The sequence below is a fragment of the Patella vulgata genome, chromosome 9 (genome assembly GCF_932274485.2).
Source record: "Patella vulgata chromosome 9, xgPatVulg1.2, whole genome shotgun sequence".
NCBI classification, from domain to species: Eukaryota; Metazoa; Mollusca; class Gastropoda; family Patellidae; genus Patella; species Patella vulgata.
In genome coordinates, this window is record NC_065887.2 from 24876166 (window position 1) to 24903737 (window position 27572).

A 27572-nucleotide genomic window follows, 5' to 3' on the forward strand; every position below is an offset into this window, starting at 1 on the left:
GGTATTGATAAATGGAAATGATGAAATTTATTCTTGTTATCCCCTGCCTTTCAAAGAAAGCAGGGGACTTTTAAAATGGGTCTGTCAGTCCGCCGCACTTTTTGGGACACAATAACTTTGAACTTTGCTTCTAATTGAGCAATAATTTTCAAACTTGGTGTAGGTGTATATTAGGTGAATGCCTTGCTGAGATCAATGATATGCAATTCGATTGGTTGATGCTTCTAATTAAGTCAGAGTGATGAAACTTGGTGTATAGTTGCATTACATAAATACTTTGACTAAATGTGATAATGAGCATTTTCAGCTCAGGTTAACCCTCTAACCGGTCTACGTCATTTTGACGTCATGACGTCAAGTGGTCAGGCTAAATAAAGGCTAAAGTGAAATATTTTGTATGCCTATTTCAAATGACTACTGCTGACTAATTATAAGTGATAGACTCTTGACACCAATAAAAAAGTTGAAGGGGGATAAGTTCATCTATAATTTGCACGTTGTCTCGGGTTTTCTAAATCATTTTCATCAAAAATACCGTCTTCAGAATCGGTGTCATCGATATAATCCGAGTTGTAATCATTCATAAGCATTTCAACCACTTTGAGAGTCTTTAACCTTCCCGACATTGTTAAAAAATTACGTTTTTTGTCAAAAAATGTTTAACAAAGACATATTTTTCTCAATGACCTTGACAAAACAAGTTCCTGTCTAACACGCATGTGTGGCCATATCAATTCAATACAAAACTAAATGCTCAAATGCGGCTTATAAAAAAGGTTCTCACAGTGGTCGACCGTGACCACTTAGCTGTGTAACGTTATGGGACTATAGTCGACAAAGACCGGTTAAGGGTTAAGCAGAGTGATAAGCAATTTGATTGGTCGAGATTTTGGAGCTCGACGACTTTGATTCTAATTGAGTGAGAATGGTGAAATTGGTGTATAGTTTCAGTACATCAGCCTCACTGTTGGCTTGTTTAAAATGCAATGAAGTAATATGTTGTTTTTATAGAAGTACTTGAGGAGAAAACAGACTTCCGTGATCAGTTATCAACAACTGTAGAAGTTAGACAAGAAGAAAAACCAACTGAAGTGGAACAAGTTGACTTTAGACAAACTTTGACCACTGAAGTGTAAGTAAAACATAATTCTCAATTTATTTGTTGCTATTGTGTTTGTTAGTATTATTAGTCATAATAAAGCATGATAATGACAAAGGGTGGTGCAATCTTTTCAAGGATTGTCAATATTGCAATATCAAATTCCCATTTCCAGTTCATCTGACTCAAGAAAACATTTGAATCCCATAAGGTCTCAACAGGTAATACGCGCAAGCGAATTATGTGAATAAAATTAAACCATATGTTAGTCCCGAAATGACCTAGTTTGTGTCGAGTGGACGTTAAACCCCATTTCTCTCTCTCTCTCTCTCTCAACCGGTAATAAATTTGGATGTTTCTAATATCATATCCGTTAGGAACGTACATGGATGGTTTGATGTGTTATATCATTCTAAAAAACAACATGCTCAATCAGAGTTTGTGGATCCAAAATGCATGTTATGCAAATTGCAAACAATACCATTAATGTTATGCAAATTGCAAACAATACCATCAATGTGTTTGCATGAATAAGTTGAAGCTGGGACTAATTAATATTCTTATCTATTAATAGTTAGTGCAGGAGGACCACACTACACGAAAAACAAAAAATCTACAACAAAAACCTGCGGACATGTCAGAAAATAGACATTGCACCAAATAAACAAATATCAAAGATGTACACAATATATTTATTTATTTATTAAGATGTACATAATTTATTTATTTATTAAGATGTACATAATTTTTATGTTTGCATGGTTTTATTTTGCATGTTTGTCAATTTGCATGTATCTGCAGGAAAACAAAGGTAAATGTAAAACATGAAATGCACCAAATGGATTTCCGGCAAGTTTTACGAACAGCGAAAACTACATCAATGTAAGTTTGGTGTACCACAGTAACAGATACTGTCCCTTACATGTAGAAAGTTATATATTTCTTTGTAATATTTAAAATACATCCAATATTGGCGACAAAGTTAATAAGTATGGAATGAATGGTTTCTTTTCTGAAGAAAGGGTCACAGTCACTTGCTAATTTGACAACAATATTTATTAGTGTTAGATTACAAGTTACAAAACCAAAAAAGAAGTCATTGATGCCTCAGTGATTAATAGATTCATTTCTGTTCATTTGATGGACTGTTTCTTTGTTTAACCCTCAGACTAAATACCCACAGTATTTGTATTGTACAACGTACTTTAAACAAATATTATTAATAGAGGTTTTCTGACTAACGCCCTTACAGAGAGATACCACACACTGAAAAAGTTTCCCCTTATCAGTTGTGCCGAATCCTTGACAGTTAGAATTTGATGAACTGCAGGCAGAATTACTCTGTCCAGGCAAAACTTCACTCTGCATGGCATATTCGTGTCTTCATTAGCCTGTTTGGTGCAGAAAAGTAAGACAGTAAACCTCATTTCAATTTGAACAATGTTAGGCCCAAAAGCAATGCTCAATGAGAAGTCTGGTGAACACCAGCAAATAATCATATGTTGGCAATGGCGTAAACTGCAACTTATATTCTCTGATGTATAATTTTAGCTATTGTTTTCTTGATAATTGATACAGCTATATCCTTTTTGAATTCATTTAGATTAATTTAGGTGTTTCTATATCTTGATATATTATTTCAGGAAATTTGAATCTGATATTAAAACTGAAGAGACTATTGCAATTGAAGAGCATGTGACTGAGGTAAATCATTGTCATCAATTTTCAAAAATAAATTACTATACATTATCAAGAAGTTATTTGTGGTACCATTTAATTATCAAGTTTTGTTTTACCCTTGTAAAGGAGGTAATGAAAGATTCATTGACCGTGTGGATCCCAAACTTTTTAATTCTAAAATCTTATATTCTGTATATTTTCATCTAGATTGTACAACCACAAGTTATTGCTCCTAAATTTGAAACAGTCTTTAGTGATCTTCATGTCAAGGAAGGTGACTCAGCTAAACTGACCTGTAGAGCACAAGGTGTTCCTGTTCCAGAAATAACATGGTACCATGCTGGGCAAGAAATTCATACAGATGATGTTTATGAAATTACTCCTGGAGAAGAAGGAGAAAGTACTTTATCTGTTCCAGAAGTACTGGTAGAAGACGCAGGTTTATACACTGCTCGTGCTACTAATACAGCTGGCAGTGTTGAGTGCTCAGCTACCATTTCTGTAGAAGGTGGGATAATTGTGTGAATTTTTATAAAAGTTATACTGATTTATAATTTTGTTTGTTAATTGCAATACATGAGGAGCTAACTACACCTTTATAAGTGGTATGTTTTCTTTGAAGTCTGATTTGAGTCATTGTGATTTGTTAAAAGCATTCTTGCTGTAGATAAAGCATTATTTTCATTGACTAGGTTAGAAAGCAGGACAGGTCAATTAAACACAAACATCTTACAGACATCTGACATTGTTTAACAGTTGAAAAGCCGAAAGAGAAATGAAAGAACGTTTATTAGAAATAGTGTATTAATTCAAAGATTGTCATGATTGATAATAAATAGCTTCTTTATCCATAATAAGCATTCAAATATCTTTAAATTAAAGCTACTTAACTACCTAATACACTTAACTGTATTGATATTTGGTAATTTGTAAAAGAATTGTGGGTAATAAAATTTTTTTAAAAGAATTGTGGGTAATAAATTTTTTTTAAAAGAATTGTTTTTAAATTCTAATGAATTTGTTAAATTAAATTCGAAATTGCAGAAGTTCCATCTGAAGAAGAAGGCAAATTAGATGAACCCAGCGAAGAGGTTGTTACAGTTACTGAAGATATAGCTGAAATAGCTGCTACAAAAATACAAGCTGCCTTCCGTGGATATCAGGTAAAATTGTTAAAAATTTGATTTTGTATAAATATATAATAATGTTATTTCTAATATTACTTATGGGAAAATTGTCATACCTACTCATAAGTAACTGATGAATGGTCAGTTGGAGCTGGATGACAGTATGTAGAAAAAAAAAGAATCACTCCCAAGTTAAATATGTTGAATTAAATTAATTCCTAAATTCATTGCTGTTTTTGTTCACTTTGTAAGGCTCGAGAACAAGTCAAGGTACTTCGAGAACAAAGTGTGATAGAAGATGTAACTATTGAAACTCAGGAAGCTAGAGATACTGTTGACTTTGTCATTGATGAGGAAAAGACACAAGACTTCCAGGTATTTTCTAATTTTAGTTATAATAAAAAGAAAATGATAGTACAATAGATACAGTTTCTTTAAGTATTAAATAAATATCTGAAGATAACTTCTTTGGGTTAAAAACATGTAAAAGTAAAAAAGAGGAATTCTTTGATAGAAATAACTGGAATATTACCAAAATATGTTTCTTATTTGTTTAGTGAATGTGTGTCAATATTGTATGGGTATGATGTGCATCTTAGTTGCTAGACTTGCATACTGGTAGAAGGAAATGACAATTTTATAAATAGTCTGGAGGCTCAGTGCGGGGTGGGGGTCCATCAAATGGGCACAAAACCAGACCCAACTTTTCTCGAGTAAAAGTGAATTTAGCAAGTTTACATTTTTATTGAAAGAATGATTACCTTCGATCATTTTCAGCATGTTTTCATGATAGGCTATATAAGAATGGCTGCGCATTCACTTTCAGTGCAAATAACCTCATTTGACCTTTGACCCCCGAATATCTCGAAAACGCCCGAACGGCGGACTGATTACCTCTCAGCATCGTATTCTACGCAAAATTTTACTCTAGAGAAGTTGAGTCTGGTTTTGTGCCCATTTGATGGAAACCCCCCGCACTAAGCCTCCGGTCTAAAATTTTAATAATGGCTTTTGATTTGATAAATTTGTTTGAGAAATGGAAATAGTCATAGCAATATTGGCCATGTAGCATGTTTAGTTACCAAAAAGCTAGATCATTATTTGAGATAAAGAAGTCATATAAGTTGTAGTAAATGAAAAGCTTATTTTTTAATGCTAAAAATTGCAGCTTGTTGGGAAAATGGTAAACACATACCTACTTTCGCAGGCTGATTTTTAGCCATTATAAATGCTAGATTTAATGAAACTGTTTGTTTTAAAATTGTACTGTTTAGTTTGTTCTTTTGCATTAAAGACAGTTGCTGTATTTGTTAACATGTAATTTCATTTTTGTTTTACTTTCCTCAGTGTTTTAATTTGAAATAATTTAGAGCCTCTGTTCTATTATTCAGTTTAATGCTTTATTGAGTTATTTATTTTGATGTATGTTGTTTTTTGTAATAATCCATAGTATTAAATCTTTATTTGTTTTTTTAAAACTATTATTACTTTTGTTAATGATTTAATTCAACTATTTTTTAGTTTTCATTTTATTAAAAATATATTGTAATATAACTAAATTACCACAAAATTAGCACATTAGTTTATTGTTTTCTTTAATTTTATAGAATTTAATCTTTCATATTAATTTTCTCTTTGCCAAACTAGCACATAAATTAAAAAGTTGATGTATTTCAAGTTGTTGAAAACTATGAAATTACTTTTCTTGTGGTAATTTAGGGCCTTGCTTGTAGCTTTTCTCTTTTTGATGTTTCTGCATGCTTTTTTGTTTGTGTAGCTAATGCATGCTGACAAGGAATTAGAAGTTGGCATGAAGGTTTTCACCTGGAGAATTAGCAAAGGGGACAGAAACAGTCCCATGTCTGAACCAACACTCTTCAAAGAAGAGTTTGAGGTCTCAGACTCTTATCTCCCTTATCAGATGACGCTTGAAGAAACACAAGAAGAAATTCAGGATGTCACTGCTGAATTCTCAATGAAGGAACAGACCATTGCTTTGGATGAGGCCATTGTTGATGTGGACACACAAGCCAAATTTTCACTTGAGCAGCCTGCACCAGAAGCACCACAAGTAACTAAAGATGTGGCAGAAGAATTTACACTAGATTACCAAGAACAAGTCAAGACTGACGACATCTCTGTGGATGTTACTGTAGCTCCAATGTTCCATGAGCAGTTGGAAGATCAAGAGGTGACAGAGGGTGACACCGTTAAGCTGACTGTGAAGGTCTCTGGAAAGCCTGAACCAGAAGTATCATGGTAGGTATCAAACTGATTACTTTGTCAACATTTTACGCCAAAACAGTTTTGGTTTTTTATTAATAACTTTATCAAATTGGTTCAAAGAGGGTGTAGGTAAATTATTTAAAAATTTGTACCTGTTAAACTAATATTCCGAAATTATAAAATTCATAGATTATGCAAATGTACCCGAGCTCTCGTTTCAATCAGTGAAACTGGCAGTGAAATGGAATCGCTGAAGAACTTACTGTTTGTCAATCTACATGCAATAAAATTCAAATTTTGAAGAATGTAACTTTAAATACAGTAGATATATTTTAAGAAATGATCATATTCTTTTGAAAAAGTATCTTGCTAATCCAAGTAAAATCAAAATATGTTAAAAACTGACCAGCTGGCAAAATTTTGAAATGAATGCCTTGAAATGTACTGAAGAGGATTGATTATCGGTCATCTATTATATATATATATTATTTGTTATTTAGGTTGAAGGATGGTGTTGATTTAACTATTAATGAACATTATGAAATAAGTCATGATACAGAAGGAACATTTACTTTAACAATTCATGATGTCACAGTGGATGATGATTATGAATACACTTGTAAAGCTTCTAACGTGGCTGGTTCAGTTACCACATCTGCAGAAGTCTTTGTTCAACAAGGAGGTATTTATACTTTTTGAAAGTTGCTTAACTTTACCTAATGTTCATTGACATAGATGGTGATCCAAATGCTCTTAATAATTAGAATACTCTCGTTTTACAATCCAATTTATTGTTTTAACAAATAAAATTAAAAGAGTATTTTTGGTTATTAGCTTTGTCATGTATTTAAAAGTAATAAACCCTGATTTTAGGTGAAGCTCCTACATTCATCAAGTGTATTGAGGATGTTACAGTTGAATATAATGCACCTATCACTCTCGAAGTACAGGTCAAAGGACAACCTAAACCTGAATTAACTTGGACAATTGATAATGAAGAACTACCAGCTGATAGATATAGGTATTGCAATTAATTATAATATAAAATTTACTAGAGTTAATCAACAAAGGGGTTGAAGGGTACTTTCGCCTTGTAACACTTCGAATTGTTGGATTTGATTCAGACCGGTAATCCTAATTTTTGGAAAGGTTTAGGAACAGTAAAATAAGTTTGTGGTGTAGTTCAACTTTGTGGATTCTAAAGACACAAACTGATCAGTATTACTTTAGATATTACCTTGCATGGATTTTTAAAATGTCTTGTGTTTTTTTCAGGATTGAGGAGTTGCATGATGTTGTTCGTCTGATCATTGAAAAATCTGAATTAGATGATGAGGGTGAATATACTGTTAAAGCAACCAATCCTAAAGGTGTTGCTACATGTCATGCCGAAGTTACTCTTAGGCTTAATGGTCCAGAATTTGATAAACCATTGAATAATGTTTTGACTAAGCTTAAGAGCACAGCTGTGTTTGAATGTACAGTAACTGGTACTCCATTACCAGAAATCACCTGGTTTGTCGACGATAAGAAAATTACTAAAGGTCCTAAATATAATTATAGTTGCGAGGATAGACGTTGCATTTTAACCTTAAATGAAGTTACGACCGAAGACGTTAATAAGACATACACATGTAAAGCTGTGAATCCTGTTGGTGATGCTTCTACGTCTGCTAAATTGACAGTGGAAGGTTTGTTATATTTCTAATTGTTGAGTTGTTTAGCATGGTATCTGGTTGGTAGTTGCTGTTATTTAACCCATAGTTTATAAAGGATTATTTCAGATCTTTTTTGATAACGATACCTGGATATTCAAATGTAGTTTTTAGAATGCTTACAAAAAATTTATTGACCATTACCATGACATTATTATTTCATGACAGTATGCTTCGATGATTATAAACTTTTCATGAATATTGGTGCCATACCGTTATTACATAACAAGATATGTTAAGATTCTGAAATAATCTGAATATCATTTCTAACATTATATTTATTACCCCATATATATTCATCAACATAGATCTATGTAGGTAGTTACTATCATAATATATATTGTTGGTAAACTAAAACACACATAGAATTTATATAAATGTATTATAGTTAGAATTATTTGATAGATATCAACAAGATAATCCATTTTAATCTTGTAAAACTTTTCCTCCAAAAAAATTTATATAAAAATCTACTGGTGCTATCATACTGGGGGATCACAAAAATTGAAACTGGCAGTGATGAACAAGAAAATAATTTGCTTATGCAGCTTTATCCATGTAACAAATTAAGTAACATATGCAGTGGATTCATAAAATTGTTTATTTAGTGCTTTAAAAATGTATCAAGCAATACGTAGCAAAAATAGTACTATAGGGACATTTATATTTAAATCAAATAGTATTTTTAGTGCTAAGCCTATATGGTAGGGTTTTTTTTAACATATTTGGTAACACACCAAGATTTTGGTTTATTTTATTTACAAATAACTTCAATATAAGGAATATAATTATAATAGAAAATTATTATAAAGGATAGCAATTAATAAATATATATAAGTAAAGAATATTTTCTAATATGGAACCACAGAATATTTTCTTATTATTAGTGTACATTTATAATTATTTCAGATTTGAATGGAAATATTAAATGTGTGTTTGAGATTACATTGTAATTCCCAATGATATGAGTCTATTCCATATAGAATTCAAATTTAATATAGAGGTACTATCTATCGCACATAATTGCAATTAGTATGGAGAGCTCTATAGCACGGAATTGCAATTAGTACAGTGAGGCCTTTCACATTGAATGATAATTTCAAATAGCTTGATCTCTCACAAACGTTTACATGTATGTCTATAATTTGTACAATTCCACCTATTCACATTCACTTATTAAACCCATCATTATTTGTCATGTCCTTATCCTGTTTATATATATTCAAGTTATATTTTTTATATATCCAAGTACAAAAGTTTGTTAAATGTGAATTCTTATCCCTTCTCCAATTTATTACTCGACCCAGTTTTTAGTGTGATTGTACTATAAAGAAAATGAATAAATTGTATATTATATTGCATGAGGTGCATGATCATGAATTGTATAAATACTATTATATTATCCTATTTATTCTGTAAGATTTGCATGGTGTAAATATCTTATTTCAACATGGAATGCTGTTGAATTTTATAAGAATGAAGTATGTGGGAGTACACTAATCATATATGTCAATAAACTCATCAACATCATAACAATACCATATCCCATTGTCTTGCTATTGTTAATCAGTAATTAACATTTCATATATTATGATATTATAATTAATAACACAGACTACACCTTTCATTGGAAGAAGTAAGACTAGGAAATAAAATAGTAGAAATTAAATAATGAATGTAATTTTTGAATTGATTTGTATAATCTTGCCAATCCAGATTGAAATTGATCATGTATTGAGATTTTGTTAGAGTTCATATAGAATACGCTTAAGTTACCTACACTTAAAATTTAAAAAGATACATTTTGATTTTTTCACTCTAGATTATATGGTATATAAATTTATATTTTTTTTAGCGAAACACATATTTCTAATAATTCTAAAATTATCATGCTTTAGAAAATAAATTACTTGATCATACCATGCCTATGTAGTTGGCAGATCCAACAATTATGCTTTTGATGAATCCTGCTGTAAGAAAAGTAAAATAACTCCCTTCATATTGCAAAGTGCTATAAAATGATTTTCTAGTTTAACATATATGTAAGGAATACATATGTATACTAGTGGATATCCTGTAACTTCAACTGGCATCAAAACATCCTAATAATAATGTATAATTACCTTTAAGAGATCTGTTGTTCCTCCTATACCCATTTATTATATCAGAAAGATCTAATATACTTGTGTCTTTGTTGAACTTTTATTCATAAACCCTGTGTGTTTGTAAAACCTTTTACTGCAGCCAATAAAATATATTAATACTCATTTCTATGTCTGTTTTTCATGTTTTGTATGTGTACACATTCCTAATAATAATTTTGATGTCCTTGTCATGCATCTAATATTCTAAATCATTCATTGTGTGTGTTTGTGCATGATCCTGATTTTTTCTTTCGAAATGTATATTTTACATACAAATTTTATAAAGGTATATAGCTACAGCATGATCATTGAATATACACGATTAATCAATCAGTTATGATGGGGGTATTCAGTGATGCTATATTGCATGTTTCAAGAGAAATTACTGCAGGCATGTGTACATTTCAAGACTTTATTAATGTAGGATCAAAATCAGGGTTCTTACTATCAGAATCTTATGTGTAACTGTATTTTGTTATCCTAAAAAAAGGCCACAAATCGCCAATTATTTGAAAGCAGGTTCTGATTCTTAGAAGAAATGAGGCAAATAACATTTGTCCATGATTACAATGCTGTTCTGTGAAATTATCTAATGTAACAAGAACCTGATCAGGTCCCTTTTGATCTAAACTTTGTCTATATTGTTTGTTGCTGCTTCTTCATTGTCCCAAGGTGTACTCTCACAAAGAAACTTATTACCAATGATTCGGGACCCAAATATTTCCAATGTGGAGTTAAATTTGGAGAACAAATTGAATGGTGGGTCTTGTGTGAATTGATTTCGGTTTATTAGAAGAATGAAAATGAAAATGCCAGATATTTCATAGCTTATGTATCAGGGTCACCTTCCATTTGATTCATAAAGATCTGTACTTTCCAAATGCTATAAATGATGATTTTGATTTATGTAAATATCATTTTGGTGGAAATAATCTTAAAATTCAGCATATAAATAAATAAGAACAGTTCAATGGTGATCAATCTTATATGCTAATTGAAAATCCACCTGCTTTGCTTACAGTCCCAGCACGCATTGTTGATGCACCTAAAGCAATCAATGTCCAAGAAGGGGAAAACATCTCCATCACATGCAAAATCGAAGGTCTACCTTCACCAACAGCAAAATGGACTGTCAACAACAAACCATTGGCTGTTGATGATCGTCATATGATTGACTTGACACCAGAAACTGTAACTCTTACAATTCCCAAATCAGTTGTGGAAGATACTGCTGTTTACACCCTCACAATACAAAATGACTATGGAACAGATAATGTATCTGTAGAAGTTACTATAACAGGTGAGATATAATTTTCATTTATTAGATATACCTAAACTCTCTGTGGCAGATTGATATAGCATTTCTTAGGACAAATAGTGCAAACTATTCTAATTCCAGAAGGTAAGTATGTGTATTCAACCATAATCTACGGTGATGAAACATAAGCATTACTGATAAGTTTATTATAAATCAGTTATAATCTGCAACAGTAAATGGAATGCCTCTGCAAACAGGACATATAATTGACATTTGATGCAGACTGGGATAGATCACCCAAATTAACAGCTGACATTATTTAACATATAAATATAAAAAACACAATAAACATCTCGACACGACTGTAGTCATCATTAATAACAACTGAGGGTTTGTTTTTAGAAATTTGGAAGAAATACATTAACTTTTAATGACATTGTGCTGAATATAAAGTATATTATTAATAAGATTTAATACAACATAATCTACATATGAACTTGCTTATATAGATTACACATAACACAGAAATAATGATTTTGAAATAATTAAACACACTTTGAGGTTGTTATTGAATTCAGTTAACTCCCTGCTCTTAATTACTATTTTGAGAAATCTTTTGTTAATATTTTAGTTAATTAGATTATAAAACATATGGAGAGGATAAAAAAAAAGCAGACAGTTTACACCCTGTTGAGAATTTATTTTTATGATGTAGCCCCATGATTAGTTCTATGACTGCTTGTATACATATTCTTTCAAATGAAGGGAATACTGTATTTAGTTGTTTCAAGTTCCTAGATGTGTAGGGTTTTAAGTTTTTGTGAAAAACCAATATGAATTGATTCTGTAATTGATTTTGAAAATGGTTGACTAAACTAATGGACTGGTCTGAGTGTCATGTTTACAGGATCTAATTGGTTACAGGATAACCTACTAAATTAAATTTATATTCAAATTAAGGGATCAAAGTGAATAGGAATATACTGGTAGTTGTATTGTGGTAGTTTTATAGTGACTAAAACTTGTGGCCATTGGGTTATATGTGTACATTTATTATAAGACTGATGGGTAATCAAGTATTGATAAATCATAAACTTGGAGTGTTAGGAGATACATAACTTTATATACTGCCAAACAAATGTAAAATCATTAAACTTCCATAAATTATTATGTTTTCCCAGTATCATTTGAAGCTGAATTTTCTTTTGTGTTTATAATTAGAGTTAAAGAGATTAATGGAATTGCTTCTGTGTATACACTATTATTTATATTGGTTGTCTAATGAAATACTGGAATTTATTCTCTAAGTGGATAATCAATCAGTTATGTTATTTTGCATATAGTGATTTTACAGTTCAATAATTCAACATTCAAAATACCAAGAAATATTTGAACCCTATTGTCAATATTGTAGTTATGATATGAAGATAATAGAAGTTTAAAATAGAGATAAGATTATACCTATAGGTCTATAAATAAATATAAACTATAGCAAGACGTCTCCTGTATGGCAATGAAAATGAAGGCTATATGTTTGTGTAGACAGTTATGTGGATTCTAAAAGTAGGACTTAATTATGTGCAATTATGAATATGGATGAAGTGAGAATATCTATTATTCTTTCTAAACATTTGTGAAAATGGTGGAAAATGAAATCAAAAATAAATATTACACCTCTAAGTACAACTTATATAAGAATTGTGACCAATTTAAAAGTGAAGGAATTATCACTGACACAAGTATTTAATGACAATGGTAAGTCTGAGCAATAGTAAAACATCCTATCAATCAAAAGATATATTATTAACATAATTTTACCAAACTGTTATAATACAGGAATATTGTTAAAAAAATGAATAGCCTAAAGATAAAAGAATATATAGTTCCTGATAATAGTATCAGATTTATTGTAATAGGAATAGGCACAATTATAAATGCATGCTGTTCTTTAAACCTAAGAATTTAGGTTTGTAAGTAGATAATATATTAAAGGACATTAAAGTGTGGTTTGAATGACAAGTTTAGTGTTTGTTTGTTGATATCATACACATAAATTAATAGTAGGCTGACCCATGAGTCTTCATTCAATACCATATAAACATAATGTTTATCATTTTTGGCAGTAAGCCACCATAATTAATATTCTACATTGTAGAATATATGTGCCTATAAACTTACACTGAAACATGTTGTTACTATGATGATTGATTCTAAGATATAGTATATCTGTTTGTTTAGTAGTAGTAGTTATTTGTAAAACAAAAATGTCTGAACTAAAATTCTCTTTTAAACAGTGTCCTACTCCTAATACCTGATTTCTAAAATCCTCTGTTTGCTTTGTACAATGAACAGTTTTAATTTTCACTCCAATTAGAGTGAAGTGATTGTTGTCAATATAATTACCATGCAGAAAAAAATTGTTCAGTCAGATCCAATGAAAACTACTATTCACATAAAACTCACATTTGGAATGAATGAAATAGAGACATGCAGCTCACATAAGAGAAAACAAAACACCCAAAAGTAATAATTTAATTACCACTCAGATACAGCACATTTACAGTACCATAAAATGAAACTGTAAAACTCATTTAGGATGTAATATACCTTTTATTTGATCTTCATAGCAGATACATTTGTTTGCATTTAATTATTTAGATACTAATGCAGCCAATAAACCCAATGAAAACACACTTTTAGAAATAATGTTATGTAAAATTTCACATTAATTATTTTTAGAAAAAAAGAGTTTAGTTATTATGTATATTGGTAACTGATAAACAATGAATATAGAGGAAGTGTTTTTATTATTATTCACACTTCAGGAACATTGTGTATTAACTTATACAGTTAATATACATTAAATGTGTACTATTTTAGACTTGTGTATCATTAATGAGTTGATACACACTCATCCTTTGTGTAATGGTATTAATTTAGATATACATTAAAACTTACACAGTTAATATACAATCAGTTAATATTATTGGCACACAATCATTATTTGTGTAATGATATTATTAGATATACAATCAATATGAAGAGCTGGGTTAAAGGGCGGGGGGCTGACTGCCCCCAAACTATATTATCTCTAACTGTTAGTGCTGTAAGAAATAATAAAAAAAAAAATGTTATTTGCTCCCCTGCGCCTGTTTCTCAATCTAGTTCTATCAAAATATATAACTCTTGGTGGAAGCACCGTTGACGTATTGATTTACCTATAAATTAACATAACTAGAAATTCCATACCCTCAGTTTGCATCAAATATTTTTGATGGTTGGATATCAGATCCGATAAAATGAATGAATAATATAATATTCTGTATACATGAAACATGACAACTTGGGTTTTATTTATTCAAGTTAATGAGGTATATGACCTGAACAATATTAGATGTCTAAAAAATAGCTGTATACAAATAAATATTAAAGTTTTTATATTCCTTAATAAGAGGCATTTAATAATTGATTTATGATATAGTACTAGAATACTTTGTGATTATATCCATACGAAGTGTTCTAATAAAGTTATATTAAAGTATTTTTATATGATGTACAAAAAAAAAAAAAAAAAAAATATTTTGTTTGATGGCTCTATTAAAGATGCATTGTGTGAGAACTAAATATGCCAATTGAAGGTCTTTTTTTTCTGGTTTTAACTGTTATTTAAATTACTATTTAGACATTTATTCATATGACAAGCCCTTAATAAACTCTCTAGAACATTGGGTGGTTTGGATATTAATTGGATTTAATCATCCATGCCATTTAACTTAATTAGCAAAAAAAATGGAAAAATAGAGTCTTCGTTTATTATTGTAGCAAAGGCAATTGAGCCTAAACTATTCTTGTCAAAACCTTCAACATCCATAACTTATCTCAGAATAAAATAATTTTGCTGAAATGTTCAATAAATTAATTTTTCATCATCTATTTCTAAACTGTTGCAGCGAGAATGACCAGTTCTTATCTAAATTTTACATAATATATCTTTAATAAACTGTGTGATACTTCATTTTGAGTTAAATAAATCAATCAATCAATCATTGGTCAGTGGCTATTTTCAAATAGAATAATTACTAGTCAATCAAATCAGTGAGGGTATATGTTTATAATAATGACATTCTATCCAACTCATATTATACAATCTGCCATTATGTGAGTACCAGGCAGGGTACATTAGCCTGGAGGTCTTGTTATTGTTTTTCTACTTTATTTTATATTATATTTTCTCATTTATCATCAGGAATTAAAGAAGAAATCAAAGATCAAGCACCAGAATTCATTCTTACAATCAAAACACAAGATGTAAGTAAACAGGAGAGTGTTAATTAGTAGATCTGATATATATCCCAAAACTCCACATCAGATTTAATTTTTACCATTTTCTCATTTTGAATGAGTAGGCCTAGATTAATTTAGGATACATGGATGGTACTCCAATGTTTTTTATAATTCAATTATTGAAAGGAAATGGGGTTTAATGTCCCACTTTTCTGCATCAACCAGGCTAATGGATATAGGCATACTTCAAATTCCAACTGTCAAGGATCTGTTTACGTGCACACCACCATGTACACAAGAATTTGGTGCATCACTGACAAAGGGAAATCCTAAAGAATTTCTCTGCCAACAGTGAGAATGAACCTAGGACCTGCTGGTTAGCGAGCCAGCACCTTACTCACAGAGCCACCATGGCTTCCCTTATTGCATTGCAGTTAACCTAAAATAACGAGTTTGGTTTATTGTTGATATATCAATTACTTTGACAATTTTTTCGGTTTAAAATATAAATTCTCTTAACCATGAAAATATTTTCCAAATTCATGAAAAAATATGTGTGGATTTCTTTGCTCTTACAGGTTAATGAAGGTGAGACTGCAGACTTCAATTGTGAAGTTACTGGTCAACCAAAACCAGACGTCACATGGTTGTACAATGGTAAGGAATTGAAAGATGAAGAACGTTATTTGGTATACGAAAAAGAGAATCTCCACCATCTTGAAATCTATAATGTTATACCAGAAGACAAGGGAGAATACACTGTTAAGGCCAAGAATAAAGTAGGAGAAAAGACATGCTCAACAGAACTTTTAGTGAAAGGTAAAGTCTGTGAATTTTAGTTGTGTTTTATTTTGAATGCTGTTGATATTAGCGAAGTGTTTTAACATAACTGGTTCAAGAATTATAGCTCTGGTTGAATTGTTATGTAGAGGTGTGAGGACTAAAGCTATAGCGTACCAGAAACAGATATGCTGCTCATTGATGCTATTACCTTTTCTTTGAAATATTATTTTGTTTTGTTTTAGCATATATAATATTATTGTTACATATTAAATCAAACAACAGGAAATATTATTGTATCAAACAACACAGCATCATTTCTATTTTCTTGTTATTGGTATTTTTGATGAAAAAAAAGGTTCATTATATTTTAAACTCCTTGTCTGTAAATATGTGCCTATGTATATTACAATATACTGTAACTATATTTACAGAGAAACCAGTCGAAGAAAAACCAAAATTAGAAGCTCCTAAATTTATTGTTTCTGTGCAAACTATTGAAACAAAGGAAGGAGAAACTGCCAAATTTTACTGCAAGGCCACTGGTGTACCAAAACCCACACTTGTGTGGTATAAGAATGACAAAGAAATCACTAAAGATGACTCCCAATTTACAATTGAATTTGGTGAAGATGGAGATTCTTCTTTACTTATTGTTAATGTTCTTCCTAGTCATGATGGTACATTCACCTGTGAAGCTAAAAATGAAGCTGGCAAAGATAAATGTAAAGCTGAACTCTTTGTTGAAGGTAATTCTCTTTCAAACTTCATTTTTCAGGAATCCACTTGGACTTCAAATACCATTAATTACCTATCAGTAGCTTTTCAAAATAACTGAAACAGAAATGAAAAATTGTGTAGGAAAGAATAAAAAAAACACTTTTATATGATTGTATTTTTTGTAATAAATAATACAAATATATTATTGTCATTTATCACAGAAAAACCATTGGAAAAACTGTCTCCTCCTGAATTTATAAAAGTTCCAGAACAAGTGGTTGCTAGGGAACGTGACAGAGCTGAATTCATTGTGAAAGTTATTGGTCAACCAAAACCAAATGGTAATTATTAGTATATTTATTCATTTAAAGGCATCGAGAAGGCAATTTAGTGTATTGATCAATTTTAAAGGAGTCTTTTGGTTTCTGTCAATCTAATATTGAATTCATTAAAGAAAAAAATGGTGCTACCCCAGTAGATTATTTGATTTCAACACTTAGTCACAATTTATTTTTTCTAGTCACATGGTTACGAGATCAACAAGTTCTTGAAGATGCAGAATTATATCATCAAGAGAAATATGAGGACACCTATTGTTTTGAGATAAAAGATGTTGATCTTGAAGATGCTGGTAATTTTACCTGTATTGCTAAGAATTCTGAAGGAGAAGCTAAAGTACAAATACCATTAATTGTCAATGGTGAGTTGGTTTTGAAAACATGCCAGGTAACTCCAGGCACTAATTGTCATTTCAGGATAAATATATGGTGTATGTGTATTTCAATAATTTGCTTATATGCAAGTAAAAAACTCTTGAATACCCAGGGAAAATCCACAAGGTAAGGCAGGAGACCCTTTCCCCAGTAGATCACGCACAGATAATTATAACAGGCCTTATGGATCAATATGTTAGACCACTCAGCCCAGTCAACTCAAATTGCTCAACAAAAAGATCCAAAACTGAATCTACATTGTCAAAATGTTGAATCAACCTATTGATTACTCGCACTTTCAAATGATGGCTGTGTTTTAGCTTAAGTTTGATTGAAAATCTAATATTTTTACAGAAATTAAACGTGAAGAACGTCTATCTGAATCACCACTTGTCTTGAGAACACCAGATGACTCCAGTCCTCCAGTCTTTACTCAAGTATTTGATGATGTGGTAAGTTGTTAATCTATTTTTTACTTCAGATAATGGTAGACATTCCCCAGATCTATAAGATGCCCATGTAATTGGTTATAGTTTCTTGTTTTTGTGTCTGGACGTCTTATAGCAGTATTACTACTATATATTATTTTTATCATGTAATATTATGGTTAAAATATAATTGTATTTATGTCTTTTACATAGACTGTTATGGAAGAAAAACCATTGAAACTAGAAGCTAAAGTAACTGGATTACCTAGACCAGAAATAAAATGGCTGAGGTAAGTCTATATTATCAGAAATTTAGGCTTTGGTACTGTTTCTTCCAATACCATATTTATTTAGTTTTCATTGCAAAAAATCTTGAGGAAACCCCCCAATATATTCTGATTTGTAAAATTCAAAACGTTTCTCTGTTTTTATTAGAAATGGTGTAGAAATAACTTCCACGCCAAACATCAAGAAATCATACGAGGGAGAAGACTGTTTTATAAGATTTGGTCATGTTAGTATGGCCAATGAAGGTGAATATTCATGTGTGGCTATAAATCCTGCTGGTACTACTGAACATAAAGCTTTTGTGACCATTGAAGGTAGGAAAAACTTTCATTTTGAAATTGTTTAAGCAGAATACATGTATATTGTTTTTTTAAAACCTAATGCAATTTTATCTTTACCGATATAATTTATTTGAAATTTAATCTGAATTCCATATTTATTTAAAGGTAAAAGTGAAAAGCCACATTTTACTAAAGAATTATCACCCAAAGACTGCAGGGAAGGTCGTCCTATCAAATTTGAATGTGCTGTCAAAGGTATTCCTCAACCAGAAGTAATTTGGTAGGTTTTGACTTTTTTTCTCTACATTGAAAAATGAAGTTTCGATAAGTTTTTTAAATTCAGCCTCTTGAGTGATGCTAATGCCTCATAATTCTGATTTTTATTTGTATTCGCCAGGTTTATCAAAGAACAACCTATTGAACCTAGTATTAGATTCCACATGGATCATCGTAAAGGCTATAATGGAGAAGACATACACAGCCTGGCTATTGAACCTACTGAGGTAGAAGATGCTGGTCTAGTCAGAGCTGTTGCTAAGAACAAGGCTGGGGAAATATCATGTGAAGCCAAGCTTATCATTCAAGGTAAAAATAAACTAACCGATTTTTGTACCTCATTGAAATTCCTGCTAAAATGATATCTTATCCAAAACCTACATTTCAATACCAATGGAATCATTTATTGTCCCCCGTCCTTCAAAGAAAGCAGGGGACTATTAAAATGGGTTCGTCTGTCTGTCACATTTTTTGGGACACAATAACTCTCCTTCTAATTGAGCTAGAATGTTTAAACTTGGTGCAGGTGTTTATTAGGTCAATGCCTTGATGGAATGCGAAGATGAACATTTTCTGCTCAGGGTAAGCAGAGCGATAAGCAGTGTGATTGGTCGAGACTTTGGAACACAATAACTCTCATTCTAATTGAGCTAGAATGCTCAATTTCTGCTTATGGTAAGCAGAGATAAGCAATTTCATTGTTTGATATGCTTTGGGACACGATAACTTTAGTTCTAATTAAGTGAGAGTGAGGACACTTGGTGTATAGTTTTATCACATCAATACCTTGACTAAGTTTGATATTGAGCACTTTCTGCTCAGGGTAAGCAGATTGGTCGAGACTTTGGAACACAAGAACTCTCCTTCTAATTGAGGTACAATGTTCAAACTTGGTGTAGGCATTCATTATGTGAATGCCTTGGGTGTAGTTTGATGATCAACATTGTCTACTTATGGTAAGCACAGATAAACAACCTGATTGGTTGATGCTTTCGGGCACGATAACTTTGGTTATAATTAAGTGAGAGTGATAAAACTCTGAGTATAGATTCATTATATAATTACTTGGACTAAGTTCGATGATGAGAATTTTCTGCTTAGGCTAACGAACGATAAGCAATTTGATTGGTTGATGCTTTAGGACAAGATAACGTTGATAAGGTCATATAGAGAGTGATGAAACTTAGTGTACAGTTGATAATCAGTTTGATTGCTTGATACTTTTGAAAAAAATAAATGTGCGCTGTGTCATCTATTTAATTTGGGATTTCGGCGGGGGACATCAACCTCACTGTTGGCTTGTTTCATTCATTATAAATATTGTTTTTTGATTATAAGAATTATTTTTTTAATTGACGCTCTATGTGTTAGTATCTGTTATGTGAATTAGTAGATAATAATTTTAATTTGTCTTACAGAAAAGAAAGAAGCTCCCAAATTTATCAAGAAATTGGAAACCACAGAAGCCCTGGAGACAGAATCTGTACGTATGGAAGTTGTTGTTACAGGCAAACCTAAGCCAACTATTACATGGTAAGGCTTTTATATTTAAACTCATCTGGATTTTTTTTATTTTGTTATTTACATTTTTATTAATATTCTAAACATGTTAAAGTTTACCTTACATTAATATTAGGTCTTTTTAATTTATATTTTTGTGAAAGTATATTTTTTAATGTTCATTTTTCTGAAGGTATATTTTTCAGTACATTGATAGGTGTGACAGCTCTCACTAACCCACAAGTATATATGCTTGTGAGGTTTTTCATTTGCAATTTCTTTGCAGAGTTTGTAGCTTTTGAAATAATTTAGCCTTTAATTTGAATTTGTAGGGTGAGAGGAGATACTGAATTAAAGGAAAGTGAAGATATTAAATTTGAGGTAGATGACCAGACTCATACTTTGATTCTTCACAAAATCAAAGCAAGTGATGCTGGTCTTATTACTGCTCGAGCGGTTAATTCAGGAGGACAGCTAGCTTGTAATGCTAGACTCAAAATCACCCGTAAGTAACAGTTCTAACATTCTTTTATTAGCCCAGTATAGGAGCAGAACAGTAGGACGTTAAACCCTATTTCATTTCATTTCATTTCTGTTATTATAAGCATGTAAAAACATGCCAGTGGTTGATATAGCTTCCAAAGTATGTACATATTAATTTTATTATGAATTTAATAACATCTTTTTATTGTATTATTCTACAGCTGTTAAGAAACCAACATTCGAGCGTAAATTATCAGACACACTTGTTCCAGAAAATGGAACTGTCAAATTTGAATGCAAAGTCAAAGGTGTTCCTATGCCAGATATCCAATGGTAAGTAATTGTGAAAACAATTTAGGAACTTTTTAAGGAATTTCCATAAAGCTTTGCATTGCAGATTATATAATTTCCGAATAACTTTTCTAATTATGTAATTGACAGGATGTGCAATGGTCAGCCAATTGAACCCAGTGATAAGGTCAAAATGGAGGTCAACAAAAAGGATGGCACCTACTCATTGGTTATCGAAGATGCACCATCTAAATACCAGGGAAAGATTGAAGCTGTTGCCAAAAACAATGGAGGAGAAGTACTCTGTTCTGCTAAACTAGAAGTCAGAGGTCGTGCTCCTACATTTATTGAACCTCCAACCAAGTGCACAGTACTTGAAGGTAATTTTAGTAGATTGATTAATGCATATACTCAAACAATGGTATTACTTCATAGATGGCCAAGTATAGGTATTTATATAATGTTTTCCGGTTTGCACTTGACAGGATTCAAACCTCTGACCTACTGCAGCAAACTGCCTAAACTACTGCAGTCCTGTGCTCTACCAACTGATTTATACCTATATCTATGGGCATTCAGCTTTACATGGATTTGGTATAACCTTTTTTTTTAGATTCTGGTATAATATACAGAAACAATGTGATTACATCATAGACTTATAAGTTTAGTTATTTATATGGAGCAAGTTTGCACTTGATGGGATTTGAACACTTTACCTACCACACCAAACCATGTAGCCTATGGCAGTCCAGTGCTCTATTGGGGAAAAGTGAAAATCCAAACAAACTGATCTGTTTGATATTGGTTCAGAAATTGTATGGTTGGTATTTAAATATGTTTTTGTGGGGTTTTTTGTATAATGTTACTAATTTTATTTTTTTTTATTAAAGGTCATCAAGCTGAATTCCGTTGTACCATTGATGGTGAACCTAAACCCAAAATTGAATGGTCAAAGGGCAAGTGGCTGAAAATACAAGATGGAGGCCGCAACAGAGTCTTCTATGATGAGAAGACCAATCAACAAGTGATGCAAATCAAAGAGATTAAAAACAAAGATTCTGGAACCTACACAGTTACCATATCTAATGAACATGGTACAGAAAATCTGCCAGCTACACTAATGGTCACCGATAAACTAGAAGAAATGGTTGACTGGAAGTCCACTCTTAAACACAGGTATCTGATAAAAAATCAAAATAATTTACTAAGCATTTCATTTATCTCCTATAAATTGTTGTCAACAAGAGAATCATATCGGCTAGATTTAGGATGGAAAATTTAAAAAATAATATTATTTATCTAGATCTAATAGAAGTTTCTGAGAGAACAGAAGAAACATGAAAATTAAATTATATATGGTTGGTTGGTTTTATTTACAGGGAATCTGTAAGCCATGGTTCTGATGAAGCAGAAATAAACTGGAGAGATATGTTAAAACATGTTGATGATGGAGAACAATCTTCATCCTCCAAGAGTAAAACTGTCTCACCAGAACATGATGTAGACAGAAAGGTCTATACACCCATTGAAAAACACGAGAGACCAGAGGTAGGTTATAATTTCATGCTACAATTACTTTTATATAGGTTTGAGGGTATAATGGTATCAAAGATGGCAAATTAATGACTATATTTCTACTATGTTTGTTTTGGCTAGCAACCCATTTACTCTGTTGTGTTACTGCAGCCAAATTTCACAGTCTTCTGTCACAAACCCTGATTGTGGTTCTGTTCTTCCCTGTTTTCTTTCTGGCACAGACTGCTCTTCTAGATATTGAGAAAACAAATGTTTTCACCATATATTACATTTATAGCAGGAGTTTGCTCTAGAACTTGAAGAAAAGGTAGGAGAATGTTTATTTGATGTAAACATATGTATTTACATATTTCATTTACATCACCTTTCCTTATGTTAACCTGTAAATTAGAGCTAACAAAAATTAATTCATCCTCGAAAAACAAAAAGGCCATTTCTGGTCTATTATTAAATGGAAGTTTAAAAGTAGTATATAACATATCCCTGTTGTTAATTGTTATATTTTCAGCTCATTTAATTATAAAAGTCATTTTATGGTTAATTGTTTGGAACTAATGATAGTTTGTACATCATTACAACAGATCAGTGCTTATTAACTTCCAAAATTGACACTTATTAGAGCTTATTGTATTTTTTGGAATTAATAATTTAAATGCTCACCTAAATTTTGTTTATAAGTCACCATATTTATCATGGATTAAGATATGAAATTGATTCAAAAGATGGTGTCATTAATCTATATTGAATTTTTGTGAAAAATCTTTGTGATTGTTTAATGTACTTTATGGCAAATAATTTGAGTGGCATGAATGAAAAACATGAAGTATTTTTATGTTATTAATTATTGAAACCAAGATAAATGAAGATGGATAAAGAGGTACCTTTAGTCTTGCACACAAAGTGTGAAAAATGTGAAGACAAAGTTCGCTTGTATTAATATTATTTTTGTGGGGGGAGAGATGTTTTTAATTATGGAAATAATTTTGGCTTCAAATGATTATTTTAGCTGGAGAGTTATCTCAGGATGCCTGGTATGGAACTAGAACAACGAGAAGCTGTAGAACTAGAACAATATCAGAAGAAACCTAAAGCTGCCATGGAACTCACCACTGAAATAGAAGAAGAAAGTGCTCACTATGTCCGGGGTGTCAAATCTTCCAAGGAGGAAGAGGAAGCAGCAGCAACTTTGACCATACCCAAAACTAAAGTAGGTTTTCATTATTTATTTTATTTTACGTTATTCAGTCATTGAATGTTAAATTGTTTTCATAATTTTTATATGCCCACATTTTCATGTGGACGTATATTGTCGTCGCCCCTGTACATCGAGATGTACGTCTGTCCGTCCACAATTTGTTTGTGGACACCCTACAGGTCACAATTCTTATCCGATTTTGACGAAACCTGAAATATAGGTATATCTTCAAAAGATCTTGGTTCCTTTCGATATTGGCATGTATCGGATCTAAACGTCATGGATTATCTCCCCTGATTGTACAAAAAATCACGTTTTTAGTTTGTGGTCCCTCTAGAAGTCACAATTTTGATCTAATTTAAAAAAACGTTTGAATACTTCACTGTTACACCCTAATGATGGTTGAGTTTGAATTTCGTGAAAATCGGAACAAAACTGCCGGACAAAATGGCCGCCCCTTGAATGCAAATAGTGTAAAAGTACATAATACCAAGGTTGTGGACTCTCTAGAAGTCACAATTTTTATCTGATTTCGATGAAACTTAAAATATATCTTTATATATTCCAAATATCTAAGTCCATTTCAATATTTGCGCATTTCAGACTAAAACTTTTTGGATTATGGTTCCTGATTGTACGAAAAATTGCTTTTTTTTTTAGCTTGTTCTCTATCCATCTCTTGCAATATGTGGGCGTATCTTGCCTGGCAATTACTGGTTCAATTTGTGCATCATGTATACTTTTTCAATTTGATGTCAATTTTTGTATCAATCATACTTGCTTTGTATCAGTCATACTTGTTTTGTATCAGTCATACTTGTTTTGTGTCAGTCATACCTGTTCTGTTATCTATTTTCAATACATATTTACATTTATAGGAAGGGATTGATGAGCAGGTAGGATAAATTTGATCTGATGTTAATTAAATACATGTTTAACAAAATAAAAATTACTGTTATTCTAGTATACCTTTAAGGATAGTGCTAACCAAAAGTAATTTTATAATTGTCCCAGAAACGTTAATATTTAGTTGTATCAGGTTTTTATGTTGTACATGTATGTACATTTAGATTTATGGAATAAACTGATAATTCCATATTGATACATATATTTTTTATAAAAGTATGATGATTTAGAAAATTGAAAAAAAAAGACTCCTATTTTAATATTTTTGATCAGATTAACACAAAAACTAACCAAATTTAGTCTAACCTTATCAAAAGAGACATTGTTTCAGTGAACCCTGTAGATTAATATGATCGAAGATTAATATTTAAAATGTCGAGCAGTTTATTGTGTTGTTCAGTTGTAATATTTTGCTTGTGTTGATTTTCTCTGTGTCATCTTTTTGTTATAAATACCGCTAGGAAATATCATCTGGTTATTAGCACAATCAAAAAATCTAGATTTCTTTTTTTTACATACTATTTATTCAAAATTATATCAAAATTATTTAGAAAAGAATACTTGTTGCCCAAAACATGTAATTTGTGGGGATATCATGTTGGTATCATATCTAAAAGTACAGAGATCACAGCTAACACATTGAATTGTTTATGCAAGTTAAAATAATTTGCGATACTTCTGCACCTCAGTTTCTTGCTTCAGTGTGTATACCAAGGTTTAAATACATCAGCTAATTAACCATACAGGAACATTTACCTTTCAGTGAGCCTTGAAATTAATATCTAAATAAACCAAACTAAAATAAAATGTCACAAAGTGTATATTGAATCCCTCTACTGTTTATGTATCTGAGTTATATATACATGTTGATCAAATAATTGTTTAAAAGTAATTGGGATTTTTTTCTATTTTGTATATGTGTTGTTTTCATGTTGTCTTTATGTACCCCATACTTCCCCATGGGTAGTTTTTGAAAAATTTGTTATCAGAGCATTCTGTCCAAAGCAGTGATGGGATTTCACCCATATATTCCGGACACGTGCGACACTATTTTCCAAACATCCTAATTGTCCAACCAGGAATGTTCAAAATTCCAAAATTAATATAGTGTACTGAGTGTATAACTACCACTGAACCCGATTATCGTTGATAATAGGCTGGATTAATTAGGTAATTAAGTGATCAACCGTGCTATACCGTCTAGACACCTACCTAACTACTTAATCTGTCTTGATTGACTGACTTAATCCTTTGTTGGACAGGAACTGAAACGAAAGCAGAGATTTTGCGAGATATGTGAAATTATGAAATGGCAATGTGACAAATTTCACACATCTAATGTCGGAGAAAAGATTCTATATTTATGGCATATTCTCAGATTTTTGATCATTTAGCAGAAGATCTCACTCGCTCATTGTGGTAGAGTGACAGTTACTACCAAATAAATTTCGAGATGTCATTTTCTTTACCTTCTGTATATTTTGTTGACGCATGATTTTCAATTGTGGTCTGAAACTGCCTGCTGAAATAATGAAAGAGTTATGCCCCTTTATTTTCGGTAAAAATGCCCAACAAGAAAATTTTTGAAATCCCAACACTGTTCCAAAGTATTGAAGACGTCACAGCTTTTCTCAATGAGGTTTGTATGTGAACCATGACAGCTAAGTTTATGTCTATTTATGCCCTTTATTATGTTTTCAGTGGAAGTGGGTTGTTCCACTTGAAGATCTCACAGTCAAAGAGCGAGAAGAAGCTAAATTTGAATGTGAACTCGCAATACCTAATGTCAATGTTGTTTGGAAGTTTCAAGGTGAAGAGGTTATACCCTCTCCCAAATATGCTGTGAAAGCAGACAAGAAAAAGCATACCCTTGTAGTCAGCAAATGTCGACCAAAGGATGAAGGAGAGGTTTCATGCGCCTATGGCAAAATCATCACAGAAGCCAAACTTAATGTTGAACGTAAGTTTTGAACAATGACACATGAACATTATATACTATTTTTTTATGTCCACATTCTAATGGTTGTATATTGTCATCTGTCAGTCCATTGGTCAATTGTTGCATTGGTCTGTATTCACAATTTCTTGATTATCCAATCCTTTTATAATCTATATATTTTATTTACATTAGTAAGGCAAATGAGACTATTGCATTTGATCACTTTGTAGAATCTTTTGACAACCTTTATGGATTGCCCAGACAACATAGCTACTGTGGGCATGTTTGTTGCCTGGAAACCTATCTTTTTTAATCACTGCCAAAGTCTAGCATTTAATTATCATCTGATCACATTCATTATGTCTTTTAGCTGTACCTGCAAACTTTGTGATGAGTCTTGAAGACAAAGTGGCTAAACAAAATGGATCTGCCACCTTCACAGTTAGAACTAATGATGATGAAGCTGAAGTAGTCTGGTTAATCAACAACAAGCCAATTACAGCCAGTGATAAATACAAGATAGTTCACAATAAATATGATCATACTTTAACTATCAGCAACTTGAGTCCAGGTGACAACTGTGAAGTTACAGTAACTTTGGGTGATAATAGTACATCTGCTGAACTCAAAGTTCAAGGTAAGTGAAGCACATGTAGCTGTAATATACATTTTTGTTCATTGCTTGAAAGGGATTTGTCTATCC

General features: G+C 31.5%; 1 protein-coding gene across 1 annotated transcript in view; it reads left to right on the forward strand.

Annotated features, from left to right (window-relative positions):
* LOC126831518 (titin) overlaps positions 1-27572 on the forward strand; it is a 354899-nt gene that overhangs the window by 173041 nt on the left and 154286 nt on the right. Inside the window, exons 118-149 of the mRNA XM_056103456.1 lie at positions 1012-1132; positions 1901-1981; positions 2743-2803; positions 2987-3287; positions 3824-3942; positions 4159-4281; positions 5684-6165; positions 6633-6814; positions 7006-7153; positions 7408-7823; positions 11013-11291; positions 15496-15557; positions 16112-16352; positions 16748-17062; positions 17255-17374; positions 17554-17733; positions 18101-18198; positions 18388-18464; positions 18610-18776; positions 18909-19023; positions 19141-19328; positions 20438-20552; positions 20852-21024; positions 21224-21335; positions 21444-21673; positions 22184-22469; positions 22673-22841; positions 23107-23136; positions 23836-24036; positions 24903-24920; positions 26632-26890; positions 27240-27506. Of these exons, the coding sequence (XP_055959431.1) occupies positions 1012-1132; positions 1901-1981; positions 2743-2803; positions 2987-3287; positions 3824-3942; positions 4159-4281; positions 5684-6165; positions 6633-6814; positions 7006-7153; positions 7408-7823; positions 11013-11291; positions 15496-15557; positions 16112-16352; positions 16748-17062; positions 17255-17374; positions 17554-17733; positions 18101-18198; positions 18388-18464; positions 18610-18776; positions 18909-19023; positions 19141-19328; positions 20438-20552; positions 20852-21024; positions 21224-21335; positions 21444-21673; positions 22184-22469; positions 22673-22841; positions 23107-23136; positions 23836-24036; positions 24903-24920; positions 26632-26890; positions 27240-27506 (5736 nt within the window). The remainder of the gene's footprint in view (positions 1-1011; positions 1133-1900; positions 1982-2742; positions 2804-2986; positions 3288-3823; positions 3943-4158; positions 4282-5683; positions 6166-6632; positions 6815-7005; positions 7154-7407; positions 7824-11012; positions 11292-15495; positions 15558-16111; positions 16353-16747; positions 17063-17254; positions 17375-17553; positions 17734-18100; positions 18199-18387; positions 18465-18609; positions 18777-18908; positions 19024-19140; positions 19329-20437; positions 20553-20851; positions 21025-21223; positions 21336-21443; positions 21674-22183; positions 22470-22672; positions 22842-23106; positions 23137-23835; positions 24037-24902; positions 24921-26631; positions 26891-27239; positions 27507-27572) is intronic.